This window comes from Thalia democratica, chromosome 3 (assembly GCF_965202585.1).
Source record: "Thalia democratica chromosome 3, ktThaDemo2.hap1.1, whole genome shotgun sequence".
NCBI lineage: Eukaryota > Metazoa > Chordata > Thaliacea > Salpida > Salpidae > Thalia > Thalia democratica.
The window spans coordinates 48,328,818-48,345,803 of NC_139167.1; the positions used below are offsets into that span (position 1 = coordinate 48,328,818).

General features: G+C 23.9%; 2 protein-coding genes across 2 annotated transcripts; both read left to right on the top strand.

Moving 5' to 3' along the window:
- Positions 1-3,780: 3,780 nt before the first annotated feature.
- On the top strand, positions 3,781-8,923 carry LOC145831705 (methyltransferase HEMK2-like). Its single transcript, XM_082939019.1, has 6 exons — positions 3,781-3,945; positions 5,112-5,198; positions 6,543-6,633; positions 7,362-7,540; positions 8,215-8,370; positions 8,874-8,923. Exons 1-5 carry the CDS (start codon positions 3,827-3,829, stop codon positions 8,366-8,368), a joined length of 630 nt encoding a protein of 209 aa, XP_082795145.1. The 5' UTR covers positions 3,781-3,826; the 3' UTR covers positions 8,369-8,370; positions 8,874-8,923.
- Positions 8,924-15,429: 6,506 nt separating this feature from the next.
- On the top strand, positions 15,430-16,796 carry LOC145831613 (ATP-sensitive inward rectifier potassium channel 12-like). The gene has a single exon (XM_082938919.1). The coding sequence runs from the start codon at positions 15,437-15,439 to the stop codon at positions 16,682-16,684; it is 1,248 nt and encodes a 415-aa protein (XP_082795045.1). The 5' UTR covers positions 15,430-15,436; the 3' UTR covers positions 16,685-16,796.
- Positions 16,797-16,986: the final 190 nt, after the last annotated feature.

Here is a 16,986-nt window from a genome sequence, read left to right on the forward strand (position 1 = left end):
CTTAAGCTTAATTTTTTATTACTGGAAGCATTCTTGAGTTTTTGGGTTATCCATGGGCGGTATGTCTTTTAAATTTTAAAGAAGTAAAAAAAAAACAGAAATATACATGCTCTCTCATTTGTTAAAAATGTTTTTTTGGAAAAACAAAAGTTTATATAAAAAGATATTTAGATGAACTACAAAAAGCATAAACAAATATAGGGTGTCGCAATCAATAATAGACTTAATTGTTGGAGACATGTATTAATTTAAAGTTTATTTGAAAAACAAACTTTGAATTTGAAATATAAAAAAGGTTATTAAAATACAATAAAAACTATTAAAAGTGATATTAAGTTTTATGATTCATGTTAGCAGGGTTGCCAAAAACCTACAATCCTTAAAAATCAGGAAAAACATGGAATTTGACAGTTTAGCCAAAAAAAAAGAAATGGAAAAACCTGAAAAAAGACAAATAAATACAAACTGAAAAAACTAAAATTTAAACAAAATCATTAAAAAACCTGGAATTTTAAACTATTTTTACATAAAGTAATGAAATTTCAATTAAGATCTGAAAACTCAATCAAAAAGATTATATTTTTTTGTACACTAGTTTTTTTTATATAAAACACATTATAACTAGCCTTAAGTATCTTTGCAATGTTGTTATACTGTTTGGGACAGTTTTTTACCATAAGTTTAATTTTAAACTTAAAATAGAGCAAAAACTTTGTTCTTTAAAAAACTTTGAAAAATTTCAATAAACCATAGGCAACCCTGTACTGTGTTAGGTATGTTTTGCTGTGTTAAGGTATTGTACAGTAGATTACTAAAAAAAAGTTCTGTACACATCAGGTTTTTAAGTAACTATGTTCATTTTACAAAATTTATTTAAGTTTTAGCTTATTTGTAAACTAATATTCAGGTTTGCCAAAAAACCTAGAGTTTCCTAATTTAGGCAAAAAAACTTGATAATCTTTATATGTTAAGTAGTAAAATTTCGATTTGACACCAAAAATCTATCATAAAGACAATTTTTTTTTGTCATAATCAAAAGCTTTTTTTATCAAAAACACATTTAAAGTAGGTTTAAAGTATATTTTTAATGTTCTTATACTATATAACACAGTTAAACTTATTTCAAAACTAAAAATAGACTAAAACATGTACTTTCAAAAACCTGGAAAAAATTTGCCATAAAAATGTTGTAACCCTGTTACACTAATATTTATAAATTTTAAAAAGTTGTCAATTTTTTCTTTTGGAACTAAATTCAGATAAAAAACTGTGTCTTTAATAATAAAATAAGTATATTTTTGCACTTTCATATTTAAATTTAATTTTTACACAAACACACATGTAATTTAAATTTATTGATATACTTATTTAAGTTAGATACATATTCAAATACATATTTTTTTATTTTTGTTCCTCTCTTCGACTGTCTACCTCTTATTATATAACAATATGATTTTTTGTGTTGACTTTTAGATATAATTGGAAGCCTGTATTCAAATCACAAAAAAGAAGTTCTTTTTTTTTGTTTGCAAATAAATCAGAAGGGTTTTTTTTACTGTAGACTTGAATTAACACATAAAATTTGTCTTCTTACTTTCTATTCATAATAACTGTAAATTAAATATAATCTCTTTCTAACTTAAATCATTTTAAATATTATGAGTAATTATTTTATTTTGCATATTAGGGTGCTTATAAACATGACAACTTTTGAGTTTTCAGCTCATTTTTTTTGAAGATTTGGCAAATATCACAAAAACACCCTATGCAAAATTATTTATTATTTGAAGAAACTTTCACCTTGGCACCATTCAATTTTTGAAAACTACTCCAATGCAAACTTCACAGTGTCTAAAAAATGCAATCTTAGAGTTTTTGGTTGGAAATTGTTTAGCATGTAGCAATTATATTCAAAAAATATAGCGCAGAGTTTAAGACGATTTAAAGAAAGTTTTATGAAGGTCTTTTTTTTATGTAGTTTTTATCACTATGTGTAAATTTTCTTGAATTTCTAGCATTTTTTAAAAATCAGAAAGAAAGCAGGAAAATAAAAAGATTTTTTTTAGTTTGTTCTGTGGCATACCTGAATGTAAAAAAAGAGCTGAAAACTTAAAGATTGCCGTTTTTATAAGCATGTAATCATATCTGCTTTGTCTTGTCATAAAAAGAATTTTTAAAACATAAAACGCGGAAACATTATAAAAAAGCCTAACACAGCAAGAGAAGCGTTTGCGCAAGGTTAAGTGGTATGTGCTTAGTTTTCGAGCACTATATTTGATTATCTTTAAGACATGTTTTTTAGCCGCTTGTTATAAAACATCATTTGTTATTTGTCATTGATTTATATTATTAACAATGTCACTGATTTTTATTTAGCGAGTCACAGTTTCTTTCTAAGATCGTAGGTTGTTTATACTGTAAAATTAATTGTGTGTGTGAATTCGGATTTTTGTTATTAATAGAACTTAACCTAGTTAGGATTATAAGTTATAGTTGTAGCACTTATATATAGGCTAGATTATGTTAAGCCTCTTCTAAAGTAGGTTTAATTGTAACACAATTTCTTAACACTACCAGTATTAATAAACACTGATATATGAGTATGAGCACTAGCAGCAAGAAATTCATACCCTTTATCCATTTGCTAGAGGTTACTTATGCGTGTTCAAGCCGCTGAAAAGGTTTAGGATGCTAGTAAGCACATACTAACAAGTAACCCTGAGCTGACTAACATATCACAACACAAATTGTTGTCAGACAAGCCAAGTGTTCAGTTAGTATTAAGAGCTGAGAGTCATAAGCACTCTATTGCGCATAAGAACTAGTTTTCAAACACATTCCTTAAGTGCTATGGTTGAAACTTTTCAATTTACGTTTGTAACACTTAAGTTAGTATAAATATTATTAGTTATAAAGTTGTTTACTTTTAGTTTTAAATTATCTTTAGAAAGTTCTCAAGTTCCTCTTCTTTTTTTTCTTGTATTCTTAGAAGTACTTAATTTTTTTTTTCAGAAATCTATGGGACTATTTTATTAAATAAAAACAGAAAAGCACACCAGTTTTGTTAAAAAAACTTCTTTACAAATTGTTGCTATTGTCTTTGAAAACAGTTTCACAGCTCTTTATTTTTGTAGAACAGTAAACTGATTACTATGCAGACTTCTAGAAACATTGACTTAAGCAAACAAAGATAAATTGACTGAACAAATTTAATTACCCATATAAAAGTTTATACAAAGTTCCTAACAGTGTTTCTGACAGTTATATTTAAAAATTGACTAGAATTTTTTTTTCCTATACAGAAATTGTATTTTTAAGTTTTATTGGGAACTGTGTTTGTAGTTTTTTTTTAATATTTATGTTATACCTTTATTAATCAGAGTTGCCAAAAAAAAAAACTAAAATACGACAACTTAGACTAAAAAATCTAGAAAAAATTGGATTTAAGAAATTTTGAAAAAACCTAGAATTTTGAACTTAAACTCCATAAAAAAAAACTTGAAAAAGCCTGAAATTTATAACTAATTTATCATTTTAATTATAAAAAAATTAAAGTCGCTTTACAGTGTATTTTTTTTAGTTCCTATTCTATTAAGGAAATTTTTAAATTTAATTTAATTTTAAACTAAAAATAAATTCAAAAACTTATTTTTCGAAAACCTTGGAGGAAATTCTTAAAAACGTTTGGCAACCCTGTTTAACGTAAACATTAGAGTTTTATGGTGTACAACAATTTATAAGCAATTTGACAAAGATGATTAGTCTATTTTTTAGTTAAGTAAATAATTGTAATTTTAATATTGTTTATAAGGAAAGTCTCTACAAGATGGCTACTCCTTTTTATAACCATGTAAAAAAATACCCTAATGTTTATGAGCCAGCAGAAGACACATTTTTATTGATCGATGCTTTAGAAAAGGACCAAGACTACTTACTAAATTTGAAGTAAGTTAATTCTAATTATTTTTTAAACAAATTTAGTATAAGATTAAAAAAAAGTAATAGCACAAATAATATAAAAATTATAAAAGTAAAAAAAAAAATTACAATATTAAATTTAGCACATTAAGTGCTTTAAAAAATAAAACTTAAAAGAGTTTTTGCTTTTTATATAGCATGTACAAATATTGAAAGTAAAAGTAGTTTAAAAAATTAGATATTAGAATAAATGACATTTTCTTTATCCAATGTAACATTAGTTTTGATTTTTTTTAACTTCTACAATTTCAGTACTTATTTTAAGACTTTCATAAATAACCTTGTGAAAAAGTTAAGATATTTAGTAAAATTATTTTATCTTACAATGTTTATAATTAGGTTTTTTGATTTTATAACAATAGTTTTAAAATTGTATATATATCAGGTATTAGACAAAATGTCATTCACTTAGTGATTTCGTACTAACTGGAAAAACTTTAATATTTAGTGATTGTAACACTTTATTACTTTTTTGATTTATCTGTCACCAAGTAAAAATGTTTGTTACTAATAGTAATAATGTATTTATGTTCTAAAATAATTTCTATTGTATCTGATGATTTGCTTTTAGCAGTGAAATATTGTTGTGCTCAAATAAACTTTACTAAACTGTTATTGCAATTCATTTATAAACCTTAATCTAATGTTAATTGTAAGCCTTAAGTGTGAAACACTGTAATATTACTGTGAAAATTCTTATTTTTTTTTAAATTAAATTTATTAAAAATGACAAAGAAAATGATGCTCAAAAATTTGGCCAAAAGAACTGGTGTTTAAAGAGACCTTGCGGTCATAGAGTTTTACACCAATATAAAAGTTTAATTTTCTAATGTAAATCATTAAATATGTTTAATATTGTACTACATAGTATACTGTCTTTTAAGTTCAAATATATTTTATTTTAAATTAAACTGTGTTTAAGTGAAATAAAAATATGTATACACACTAGTAAACAAACTTACATATTATCTCAATCTCAAATAAATTTATACTTTTGTTTATATGTTTTTTTTTTTTTTTAAGTCATTGTATTTTAAAGACATAATTATTTATATTATACTTTAATATAGACTAATATTACATGCACAATTTATATCAGTAGGAATATGTAAATTTTTAATCAATCAATTTAGGCCGAGATTATGTTTGGAAGTAGGTGGAGGTTCAGGGATCGTTTTATCTTTTGTCAAGTCAATCCTTGGTAACTCTGCACAGTACTTGTAAGTTTATTTCCTAGAATTAGTTTAAAATGTTTAAAGGAGTATTACTTTTGTCTTTATAAATGTTATTGTTAAATTATTAAAATAGTTTTTCTATATATTTTTGTATTTTCTCTAACTTATCAAATTTAGTTTTTTTGGACTTTTTTATAAATGATAGTCACATAAAAGCTTTTATTTTAGTTTAGTTTGTTGTAATTCTTTACATTTTAAATCAAATTAAACAAACCCCCTTAAATTTCTATTATGAAATAGTCATTAGTTATAATGTCAAGGTTTTTGCTATTTTTAAAAGTTATACTAGTAATCAATAATGAGGTTGTTCAAAAATAAAAATAAAACTGTTTAGAAGTTATAAAAAAAAAGTATAATTTAGTTTAGTCCTTTATATATAACTGATGTTTTGTAGTTTGAATTATATTTAAATTTGGTTTGTTATAATATAAATAACATATAAAGACATAAAAGTATATTTTGTATATATATGCATCAATGTTATGAATGTTACAGGGTTGCCACACTTTTAGATTAAATTAAAGTTTTTTTTTAACTCTAAGAAAGATTAATTTGAATTAATAATTAATTTTTACAGTTTTTCTATCGGATAGTTTTGTGTTGCTTCTTAAATTTTTAGAAATATTTTCTGATTTTTGGCTAGCTCTAATTTGTAATAATATTTCAAAGTGCTGTTTTAGTCATCATTAATTTTTAAAAGATACTACTTATAATAAATATTAAAAAACTAGCTAACATAATTTTTTGTCGTATTATGTTTAAATTAAAGTCGTTTTATATAAGTAAAATTGATTAGTTTTCAATATGCTTCAATCAGTGGTTATATTTTTTTATTATACTCACTTACAAATAGTTGAATGAGGATAAAAAATTAACTTGTTTACTATCAATCCAGAGTAAACACTTGAAAACATTTCTACAATTTTACAAAGGTGGTTTTATTGCATTTAGTGCATGTATTTACTGTCATGCTCTTAGTGATTTTTATGTGCTCTTTACTATAACATATTCTAAACAAGCTTAAGGTAAAAGTAAATTGTGTCAGATTAGAAACATTTTATTGAAGTTTAATTAAAAGACTAAACTTAGTTTGTTTTGACTCAGGCCAGCTTTTTATAACTATTTTTTTTTTGTAAATCGTTGCAGTAAGTCACAGTTAAGACAATTTAATTTTTTAAAACACTATTAAGAAAAAAATCCTTATAATACAATTGTGCTTTATTTTAACTAAACATCTATATATAGTTTTGTTTAAATTAAGCTTTTTTAATTAAAATATATTTTCAAGACTTTAACAACATATAATTGAAACCTTTTAGTATTTTACAGAAGTACAGATAGAAATCCTGAGGCGGTTGAATGCATTAAAGAAACCTTTTTAGTTAATGGTGGTGAAGTTGATGTAATAAAAACTGACTTAGTAAGTTTTTATATTATAAACCGTTGCTTTAATGATAGTATAATAAAGCTTAGATTTTAGTTTTATTTAACTTATCTAAAATTAATTATTTTTCCAGCTGTATTTTTAAAACACTTGTAAGAAAATATTTAGCTGTATTTCATTGATGAAGCTAAATTTTAACTTATTTTATTAACAAACGTTAAATCCACTATAAAGTTGATTTCAAATAAATAAACAATAGTTTTTATTAATGTTTAAATTTTCAAAAAGTGCCTTATTTTAATTGAAAATGTTCTGTTAACGCTCAGTTAATTAAGTATATACTTTAAAAAAGTTTAGTATGTAGAAGTGTTTAATGGTGTTTTAAACTCATTGGTGCACAAAACAGTCAATTTTAAGTTGTAATAGTTTAATATCAATAATTTTAAATTATTTCTTTTACATAAAACTTAAAACAGCTTGGTATAGTTTTGTTTTATAAATAAAATATATCACAATATATAAAGGTAGAAAACTAAAAAATGATTAAAGACTTCTATATATAAATAAAACTTAGAACATTCTCATAATTTTTTATTTTAAATAATTGTCTCAAGTTACTTGATTATTAAGAAAAAGCTGAGCTGGGAATTCAAAAACACCAAGTAAAGCTGCTGGATTGACATCACGAAGTTAATAAGTTTTAAAGATCATACTAAAAGGTAGACTAGTTTAACTGAAATAATCAAATAAAAATACTGTTTTAGGTTAGTGGAATAGATAAGAGAAAGCAGGTAGATGTGTTGATATTCAATCCTCCGTACGTAGTGACTTACAATGAAGAAATTGACAAAGATTTTGTAGCTTCAACATACGCGGGCGGAGATTGTGGCAGAGTTGTTATGGATCGATTTTTTCCTAATGTCAGTTCTTTATTATCAGAAAAGTAAGTTAATTTGTGTAATAAATTGATTATGCTATAAATGAATATAGTTTTATACAGTTTTGTAGTGACAGTAATTTTTTTTTTAATCAGTTAAAAGTTTTACTAATTTACTTTACTAGTGACCACAACCATTTTTATATAACTTAAAGTAAGCAGTACTTAATTATTTATAATTTAAAAATAATTTTTAATTGTAAAATAGTATAATCTTAGTCCACACCTCTCAGGCAGTTTTTTTTAGTTTTGAAATAAAATAAAGACTTTAGATGAATCTAATATTCTATAGCAGTTTTTCTCAAAATTTGCACAACACAATAGTTTGCAAATAAATAATTGTACTGTACATGAATATTTTGTTGAGTGTAAAACATTTCCCAATAACATTTTAATTTATCTTAAATTATTTTTTAAAGTAATTTTATGATAATTCTGAACTGAACCAGTTATAGTAATAGTATTTTATTTTTGGTAAGATTATTTTTAAAAGGAAAAAGTAATACATTGTATAGTGGGCACATAACTTGTTAAAGCTTTTTAAAACTATTTATGACTTAATATAATAGTAGCTAAAAACTTTTTGTTTATAAATTAAGTTTAAATTTAAAGGTTTGTGTTACCTAATAATTCATTTTAAATAAATAAACATATTTATATAGTAATTATAATATCTTTAGTGGTGTGTTCTACTTAGTGGTTATAAAAGAAAACAAGCCAGAACAAATAATTAAATTGTTTAAAAAAGAGTATAAAATGGATGGTGAAATTATAATGGAAAGAAAAGCAGGTCCTGAACTTTTGAAAATAATTAAGTTCACCCGAAACAGCTAAAAGTGAGTGGGAAGTATTTGTTTAGTTTAAAAATGAAAAGGTATTATATACTTGTCGATTTCTGTGGTCTATGTAGTATTTCTTTTATTAAAACTTTTCTCTTTAATGTTTTTTTTTTCACTGTTTAGTTAATTATGTCGATATATTTGGTATATTTTGATATTAACTTCAAATATAAAATTTATGTCAGCTCATTTATACTTCTAAAAAATGTTATCTTATTCTTATGATTTTTTATTAAAGCAACGTTTTTTTATAACTAACACATAGCTCTAGTTTACAGTAAAATTTTACATAACTTGAGTATCTAATTTCTGTTCATATATGCTTCTTGTTAATGATTTTTTAGTTACTATCTAAAAAACTTAAATGATTAACACATACAATAAATCTTAATAATTAAATAGACATTTGTTTAGTTTTTTAATAATATTTTTTAAATTTATTTAACATGTGTTGATTGTTATATTGATTTTTATGTTATTATTTATATATAAATTTACAGGTACAACAATGATATGGAAAATATATAGTCTTCAGTGCAACAGAAATATGATTTTTATTTTAAAGTTTTTACTATTTTTAGGAAATTATATTTATGTAATCTATAATATTTGTTTCGTGGCTTTAAAAAAATAAAAATAAATCACTTTGATAATTTCTATTTATTAATATTCAATTAATTCATTTTATTTGTTATCGCAGTTTTAAATTTTCACTTTTTTTTTGGTGACGGTGACAATAGTTTTGAAGACAACTTATTTTTATATATAAATAAAATATTTAAGTAATATTACTACCAAAGTCACATGTTACAAACAGGTAGTTAGTAATTATAGTGAACTTAACAAGGATAGAGCGCTTAAAACAAACTTAACAATATACTTTGTTCAAAATACAAAATAAAATTATTAATTGGATATCTTTGATTTACAGTTAAATAAATTTCAGTTTACTTCTTTTTTAAACCGGTAACAGCAGAAGAATTTTACTCTAGTAAGTTTGTTATTGTAAAATTAAAAGTAAAAGGCTCATTATAGTCTTTTTATATTTTCTTTTCTTAAACATTGTTTATTTTAAACAAATTAGTAAGAAATCTTTTTTTCCTAAATTTTTATAAAAAAAATTCAAAGTCTTTTTTAAAAATTAACTAAACAAGCTGCTGGATTTTAAAACACGAAACAAACTAAGTTATTGTACAGACAAAGTTTTAAAGAAACTATTCAGAGCTATATGAGAAACATTCAGTTTGAATTAATGGAAATTTTATTGGACAAATAGTCTGAAAATTAAAAGTTAAAAATAGGTTGAATGGAGATGTATTATCTATAACGGTTAAAATATTTCATATTTTTAACAATAAGTGTACTACATTCTAAAACAGTTTTAAACTGTTTTTAGGCTAGTCATCAGTGGTAATCTTGGCTAATGACCATTTAATTTAAAAAAAAACATTAAAAGAAACACATATCAAAAACTAATATATGGTTTTAACAAAAAGCTCATGTCGAATTTAAATAATAAGATAATGATTGTAAAAAGAAAATCTGAATAAAAAAACAGAAATTTAATCGTCAGCAAATGTTACTAAATTTAGTAAAAATTAAAACATTTTATCCGAACCTTAAAATGCTTTTTAAAGTTAAAAAATATGTGAAAAATTTTTGTTGAATAATATTTATTAAAATAGATAATGAACAATTACCCAGAATTCTTGTTTTTTTTTTGTCAGTATTTGAATAGTTGTGCACTCAATAGTAATGTCTAAGTTTAGTTAAAGCCTTTTAGGCCTAGGGTTAAAGCAGCTTCTTTAAGATTTTTAGTAAATCATTTTAATTGAAAGAAAAAAGTTATCATTTTATGAAATATAAACGGAGTAGGTATTAAAAATACTCGAAGGGCCGTATTTGAATGGCGTCATTTTTTCACGGGTTAAAACTTTTTTTTACTACTATTGTTACCTCTAACACCTACCTTTAATCGGTAATATTTTCCCTTTTTTTTCTTGTAATTTTTTAAATATCACTGTTACCCCTTATAGCCTTTGTCGGTAACCTTTTTTCTTATTATTAATATTTTTTATTTTCTTTTAACTATATCACTGTTATCCTTTACCCTTGGGCGGTATTTTATTTTTTATTAATTTTAATTTTTTTTTTGTTTGATTTGTATTGTTTTTCACAATAACTTTTACCCCTCCTAACTCTTACCCTTGGTAAGTATTTTTTTCTTTTAATTTTTTTATTTTTCACTCGTGCATAAGTGTCCTTTCATGCATAAATTACCCTCCGGGCAAAAGTGTCTTCATGCATATTTGACCCTCCCCATATAAATATGTTTAACTTTTGTTTATTTTAAAGTTATTTGTGTACTACCAATAAAATTGCTGACATTAGTTTAAGTCAGCAACATTGTAATTTTTATTTTTAAAGTGTGACAAAAATAATTTTTTGAAGTCCTAAAAAGTATTGCTTTGTAGATAATAGAAAAATTATAGATAAAGAAAAAAATGTGAGTTCTGATTAGATATTGAAATTAATCTGTGTATAAGTTAAAGTAAAAAAGTTATGCTTTTAAAATGATAAATACATAGTTTTAAGTTATTGAAATTTGTTAATTGGTGCACTTACAAATAAAACTTGATTATATATCATGTTTGTAGATACCTTTTTTTTGCTGACTTATTATTTAGTTCTTTGTTACATTTTTAATCGTAGCACTTGTAAAAATGGCAAAAATAAAAAGAATGTGAATGATTAAAATAGAAACTTTTGTAATAATAAAATTACGTAGACTATACGTATTATAATCCACAAGGTTATAGTTTATTAAACGACAAAAATATTAAAGTATTTGGTTTTACGACCTGGTACATGAAGAACCTTTCAGTTATCGATTCGAACTCCACGGATACCTTTTATATTCTTGTTCAGGACAATGGTAGTAAAAAATAGTTCTGCCTTTTTAGAAACAATTAATTTGTAATGTTAATAAAGTTTTTTTTTTAGTTTGCCAGTTTATGACCAAATTTGGAAGTATAAATTAACTAGCAAAAAGATTGGTAATTTACTTTGTGAATTTTGTCTAAATCCTGTCAATTTACAAAGTTATCTTTATTTTTCTTACCCGACTTCAAAAAAGTACATAAAAATATTTACTGTATTTTAAAAAGATAAGTTTATTATTAACAAATAATACTTTGTTGGTTGCAAAAAAATGACATATCTAAAAATATATGTCTAACTTAAACAGTCCTGGACAAGATGTTAAAATGTATCCGTGGTGTGCGACTCGATAACCGAAAGGTTCTTTGAGCACCAGGTCCTAAGATTAAATATTTTGAGCGCCTTTTTTTCCGTTCAATAAACTATAATAAACAAAAAAAAATTAAACTCATCTGCCAATGGTAGATTTATGTCAAAGCTGTAATCTATATTTACAGCTCTATACCTTCTATTGAGTTAACATTGTTATAGCTAATGACTTTAAACTTAAGAGTTATTTTTAAAATAAACAAGTAAAGTAGTCTATTGTGTACCTACGCGGCTGCATAACTGCGTTATGTCATATAAAAGGTTTAAATAGAAATTCATTTTTGAATACTGTTAGATTATTTTTTGACTCAAGTTGATAAAGAATGTTTATATATTTTTGATAAGTAATAAAAACTTCATAGCCATATATATTATAAATTAATACGTAATAATAATTTTTAAGCTGAAGTTTGAAGCTACCTACAACTGTGCACCTGCCGTATAGATAAAATGTTTTTCAGCAAAGTTTAACATGCTTAATTACGTTGAAGAATATTTTTGAAAAACTTAAAGTCGTAAGGCTAGACTAACAATTATTTATTATTATTATTATTATTATTATTATTATTATTATTATTATTATTATTATTATTATTATTATTATTATTATTATTATTATTATTATTATTATTATTATTATTATTATTATTATTATTATTATTATTATTATATTAAGTAAAACTATATTATAAACTTGTAAGAGTCATTGATATCTTTTAAGTATAGATTTTCCACTCTTATTTACTTTTTTTTAATTTTAAACACGATAAATTTTTTCATTGCTTTACTTATTTTTAAATCTATATTGTTTAAGAAATAATTTAAAATTTAGTATGTAGATGAAATGGTAAAAATATGTAGCTTACACTAATAAGAAAATAAAAGAATACAGTTTTAAAATTTTAAGTTATATCACGGTTACTTTTATGAATGAATGGATTTAAAATAAGCCTTTTGTATAATTTTTTTTTGCAAATTGGTATTCATGGAAGGAAGTAGTGTTTGGACTGCGCTAAAAAATTTTACTTATTGAAAATAGAACATTAACTTACAATTTAGTTATAACTAACAACGAAGTTAATAAAGAATAATTGTTTCTTTTGTTTAAAAAAATAAAAAAATCGATGCCCAAAAAAATAGTTCAGGTCTAAAGGACTGAAGTACAGGAAAACTTTTCAGTCATTGAGCCACAACAACTTGTTTTTAGTTTAAAATTTAGAAAAAGTTAATTCGTAGGTTTTGAAATAAAAATATTTTTAGAGATAAGTGTTAGTAATAAGCATCTTATGACAATTTAGTTACATATTAATTGTTAAGTGGGTTATTGTCGTCACGTTTACTTAAATTGTAGCAAAAATATGTTTTTTAAATCATTTTTGGGTCTATTATTTTTTTTTACAAAAATTTATCATTAGTAAAAACTAAAAAGTTTTTATTAGAGTTTAAAATTTTCAAAAGCTTGTTTAAACTTAAAATTTATGCAAAAAATAAGGCTTCCATTGAACTGTACACGAAAGTAGTACAAAAGGGACTTTTACTAATGATTTAATGTGAAAAATAAAACAACCATGATTGAAACAGGTTGTGTATAGTAAGCTGTGTTTATTTTATATATATGTTTTTGAATTTAGTTGCTTAGCTCCGAGTAATTTTGTTTGTTCTGCTAGTGGCCTAAACTTTGTCTTTACGCTATTATTGTTGATAACAAGTAACTTAATAACTTTTTGAACTTTACTATATTGTATATTCTATCCCATTACATATTCAGTTTTTTTACAATAAACTAAAATTCTAATAATCTGCTAATTATTGTAAAAAATTAAAGTTGCTAATCACTTGTTAACTTTTTAAAATCTATTTTTTCTAATTACAGTAATATTTTAATAAAATTCTATAATTATATTTTATAACAGTATTCTATAACAAAGTAAAACTTAACTTTTAGTTTTAAAAATAAGCACTGCATAAGATTATAGTTATAATACAAATGAAAAAGCATGATGATTTACAAAAGCTTTTTAAAAAATGATATTGATGTTTACACTGCCATAAAGTAGTATTATTGTGAAACTATGAGTAACATACATATACAATATAGTTACTATGGTATTAACTATAAGTGAGTACATATGTATTTTTTGTTTAAAAACTTAAATAATCAGACTAGTCAAAAATATTGTTAAAAATATCATAAATTGCAGATGTTTTTTGTGTATTTTCAGTATAAAACTTTTCATCGCTTTCACCTTTGATAAAAAAATTAGTTTATTTTAATTAATCTGATATTACAACATAACAGAATTTTCTTATAAAGTATTACAGAAGATTAAGTGAATAATACAATAAAAATAAGTATGAGTTGTTCTTAATACCTGACTAAAAAAACAGCTGTAAGCTTAATTGATTAAAATTTTTTGTTATTTAAAAACTAATTTTTGTTGGCATCATTTGACAATTTAAGAATAATGTTACTTAAAGTAGTTAAAACAACTAGAAAAACTAATAAAACTATTAGTTTAATATACGAATTAAAACACAATTTGACTTGTTTAAAGATATTTTATTGATAAAATTAAACTAAGTAATTGAAGTAATTAAAAAAGAGCTTTGAAAAAAAATATTTGTTTTAGATTTTTTCTTAAGCTACCCAGAAAGACTAATAAAATAATTAGTATTTTACAACTAATTTTTTTTTTCAATCTATAAACTAAATTTAATAATTTTTACTTATGCAGATAGTATATTTGTAGAATATTATTATAATACATTTCTTATATTAATGTTGTTGATTTAAATTAATGAATTTTTAAGTTTTGTTTTGATTGTGTTTATCAATAAAAATAAGCTATTTAAACAACTTTAAATAAAAATTATGATGACTCAGTAGTTTAGACTTGAAATAATTAAGAAAAGAGTTTTATTTTTTAAAACAAACTTAATTTTTTTTCATAGTTCAGAATTATAACCTACTATGTAGTTTTGAAATAATTTATATTAAACGCTTTTGTGAAAATAAAAGAAAATGTTCAAAACTAAAATGTTATAAAAACTAGTTAAGTAATTATATACTTATAAAAAGTGTTATGCTTTGGATAAAACTGTAAGTTTATACACTTATAAAACTAAGTATAGAATACACTACACAGTCAACAGTAAATAAAACAATAAAGGCTTGTTTTTTTAAATACTACTCAAAACTAAAATCTTAAAAACATTTAAATTTAACTTGGTTTTTATTAATATTATTAAGTTCAAACTTTCTTAACAACATTTTTTAAAAGTTGTTTTTATGTATTAGTAATTTTCAAGAACTTTATTGACTAACATTTCTAAGCTTACTTAAACTTGCTGAAAATAGAAGTTTATATTTATATAATTTATGGATATTGATAGATTTTATTTCAATTGAACATTAAAAACTAGAACTTTTTGTACTTTGTTTTGTGTGAGGATAATAAAAAAAAAATTATTGATATGTTTTATTGTTCATAATCTTTTTAGAGAGTTAATAATACGATTTTTATTAAAACCTTAGTTTTTATATTTGTGGTTTTCACGACGAATAAACAATTCAGTAAAATGAAATTAAACTGGTAAAAATTGTAGTATAATCCTTTGAAAGGTATAAAAAACTATTAATATCGAAATACTTTTAAAATAGGTAACAAATTAAAAGATTTTAATAATCTTATTTTATAAAGTTTGATATATTTTACTTCAGTAAAATTTTTTGTAAACACAGGTGAAGTTAAATATGAACAACCAAGATCAGCTTATTGAACGTGTTAGGTTTAAACCATCAAAAAAAAGAAAAGAGAGCTACAGAATTGTTGAGCCTTTTAAAGGCTTACGCTTTATGCAAAAAGATGGACATTTTAATGTGACACAAACACAAATTCCGGACAAGTTTTACATATACTGTAAAGACTTTTTTACAACTTTAGTTGATTTAAAATGGAGGTATGCCTGGTTAGTTTTTGCTGCTTCATTTGTTTTTAGCTGGACTTTCTTTGCACTTTTGTACCTTGTTGCTGCATATGTTAACAATGATTTTGAAAAAGAAGACAATTTTTGCTTTGCTTCACTCGACAAAGACAACAAGTTTTTATCTAGTTTTTTGTTTTCACTGGAAACCCAGACTACCATAGGTTATGGTGGCAGAAGCACTGCGCCTGAATGTACAAGTGGTATAATTTTCGTGGTTATTCAGAGCTTATTTAACAAACTTTTAACTGCTGTAATTATTGGAAAATTGAGTGCGAAATTTGTCAGATCAAAAAACCATGCTAAAACTTGCATTTTCAGCAAAGTGTGCGTAATGCGAAAGATAGGAGAATATGACTGTTTACAGTTTAGAGTTGGAGATACGAGTAAAAACCCATTGCAACAAGCCAACGTGCAAATGATACTCGTGAAAGAGCACAACACCTTGGAAGACGAAAGCATCTTACTTCATCAAACCAACTTAAAACTGGACATATCCGGTCCTGACGACTGCTTGTTTTTGAGAGCTCCGCAGACAATTACGCACGTCATCAATGAAACCAGTCCCCTTTTCAACATTGGCATCGACCACATGGTAGCGCACGGTTACGAGTTTGTTGTGATACTTGAAGGTTGTGTTCCAAGCACAAGCGGAACAACTCAGGCTCGAACCTCTTACGCGCCATCTGAAATTTTATACGGAAAACAATTTGCACCAGTCATGAACTTTTTTTTCAGCCAGAGCGAAGAAGATAGACTTTGTTACAGAAAAAAGCCTTTGGCAGACTATGAGAAGTTTAATAAGATTTTTAGTGCAAAAGATAATAACGAAGAAGATGATGAAAATGAAAGCAGCAGTCTGAAAACGGATGACTCAAGTTCAAATGCAGATAATGAAACTCAACAACTTATAAATATTCATGAAAACTCACTTTCAGATACAAGTTTAGACCCGAAGAAATCACCCTCAATAAAATTTTTAGAAGATGTATTTAATTACGGTGATTCCACAACGTAATATATCTTTTAAATGAGAAAAAGCGTTATGATTTTTATTTTGTCTTAATTTTTACCAAACAATAATATTTTTTCTTTTTTTCAAAATTTTCCTATCAATTTGAATAAACATGTACCCTTAAAGGCTAATTTAGTGTAATTTTCTTAATTATGTTTAGCTTGAAAGTTTATCTAATAAAATATTATACATAAATTGCGCTTGTATTTTGTGTTTTATTGATATACTTTATTAAAGATCAGAAGAGTTTAGTTCCTCAAAACTTTAATGAAAACGTGATTAAAAATCAAAAAAAAAAATTCAAT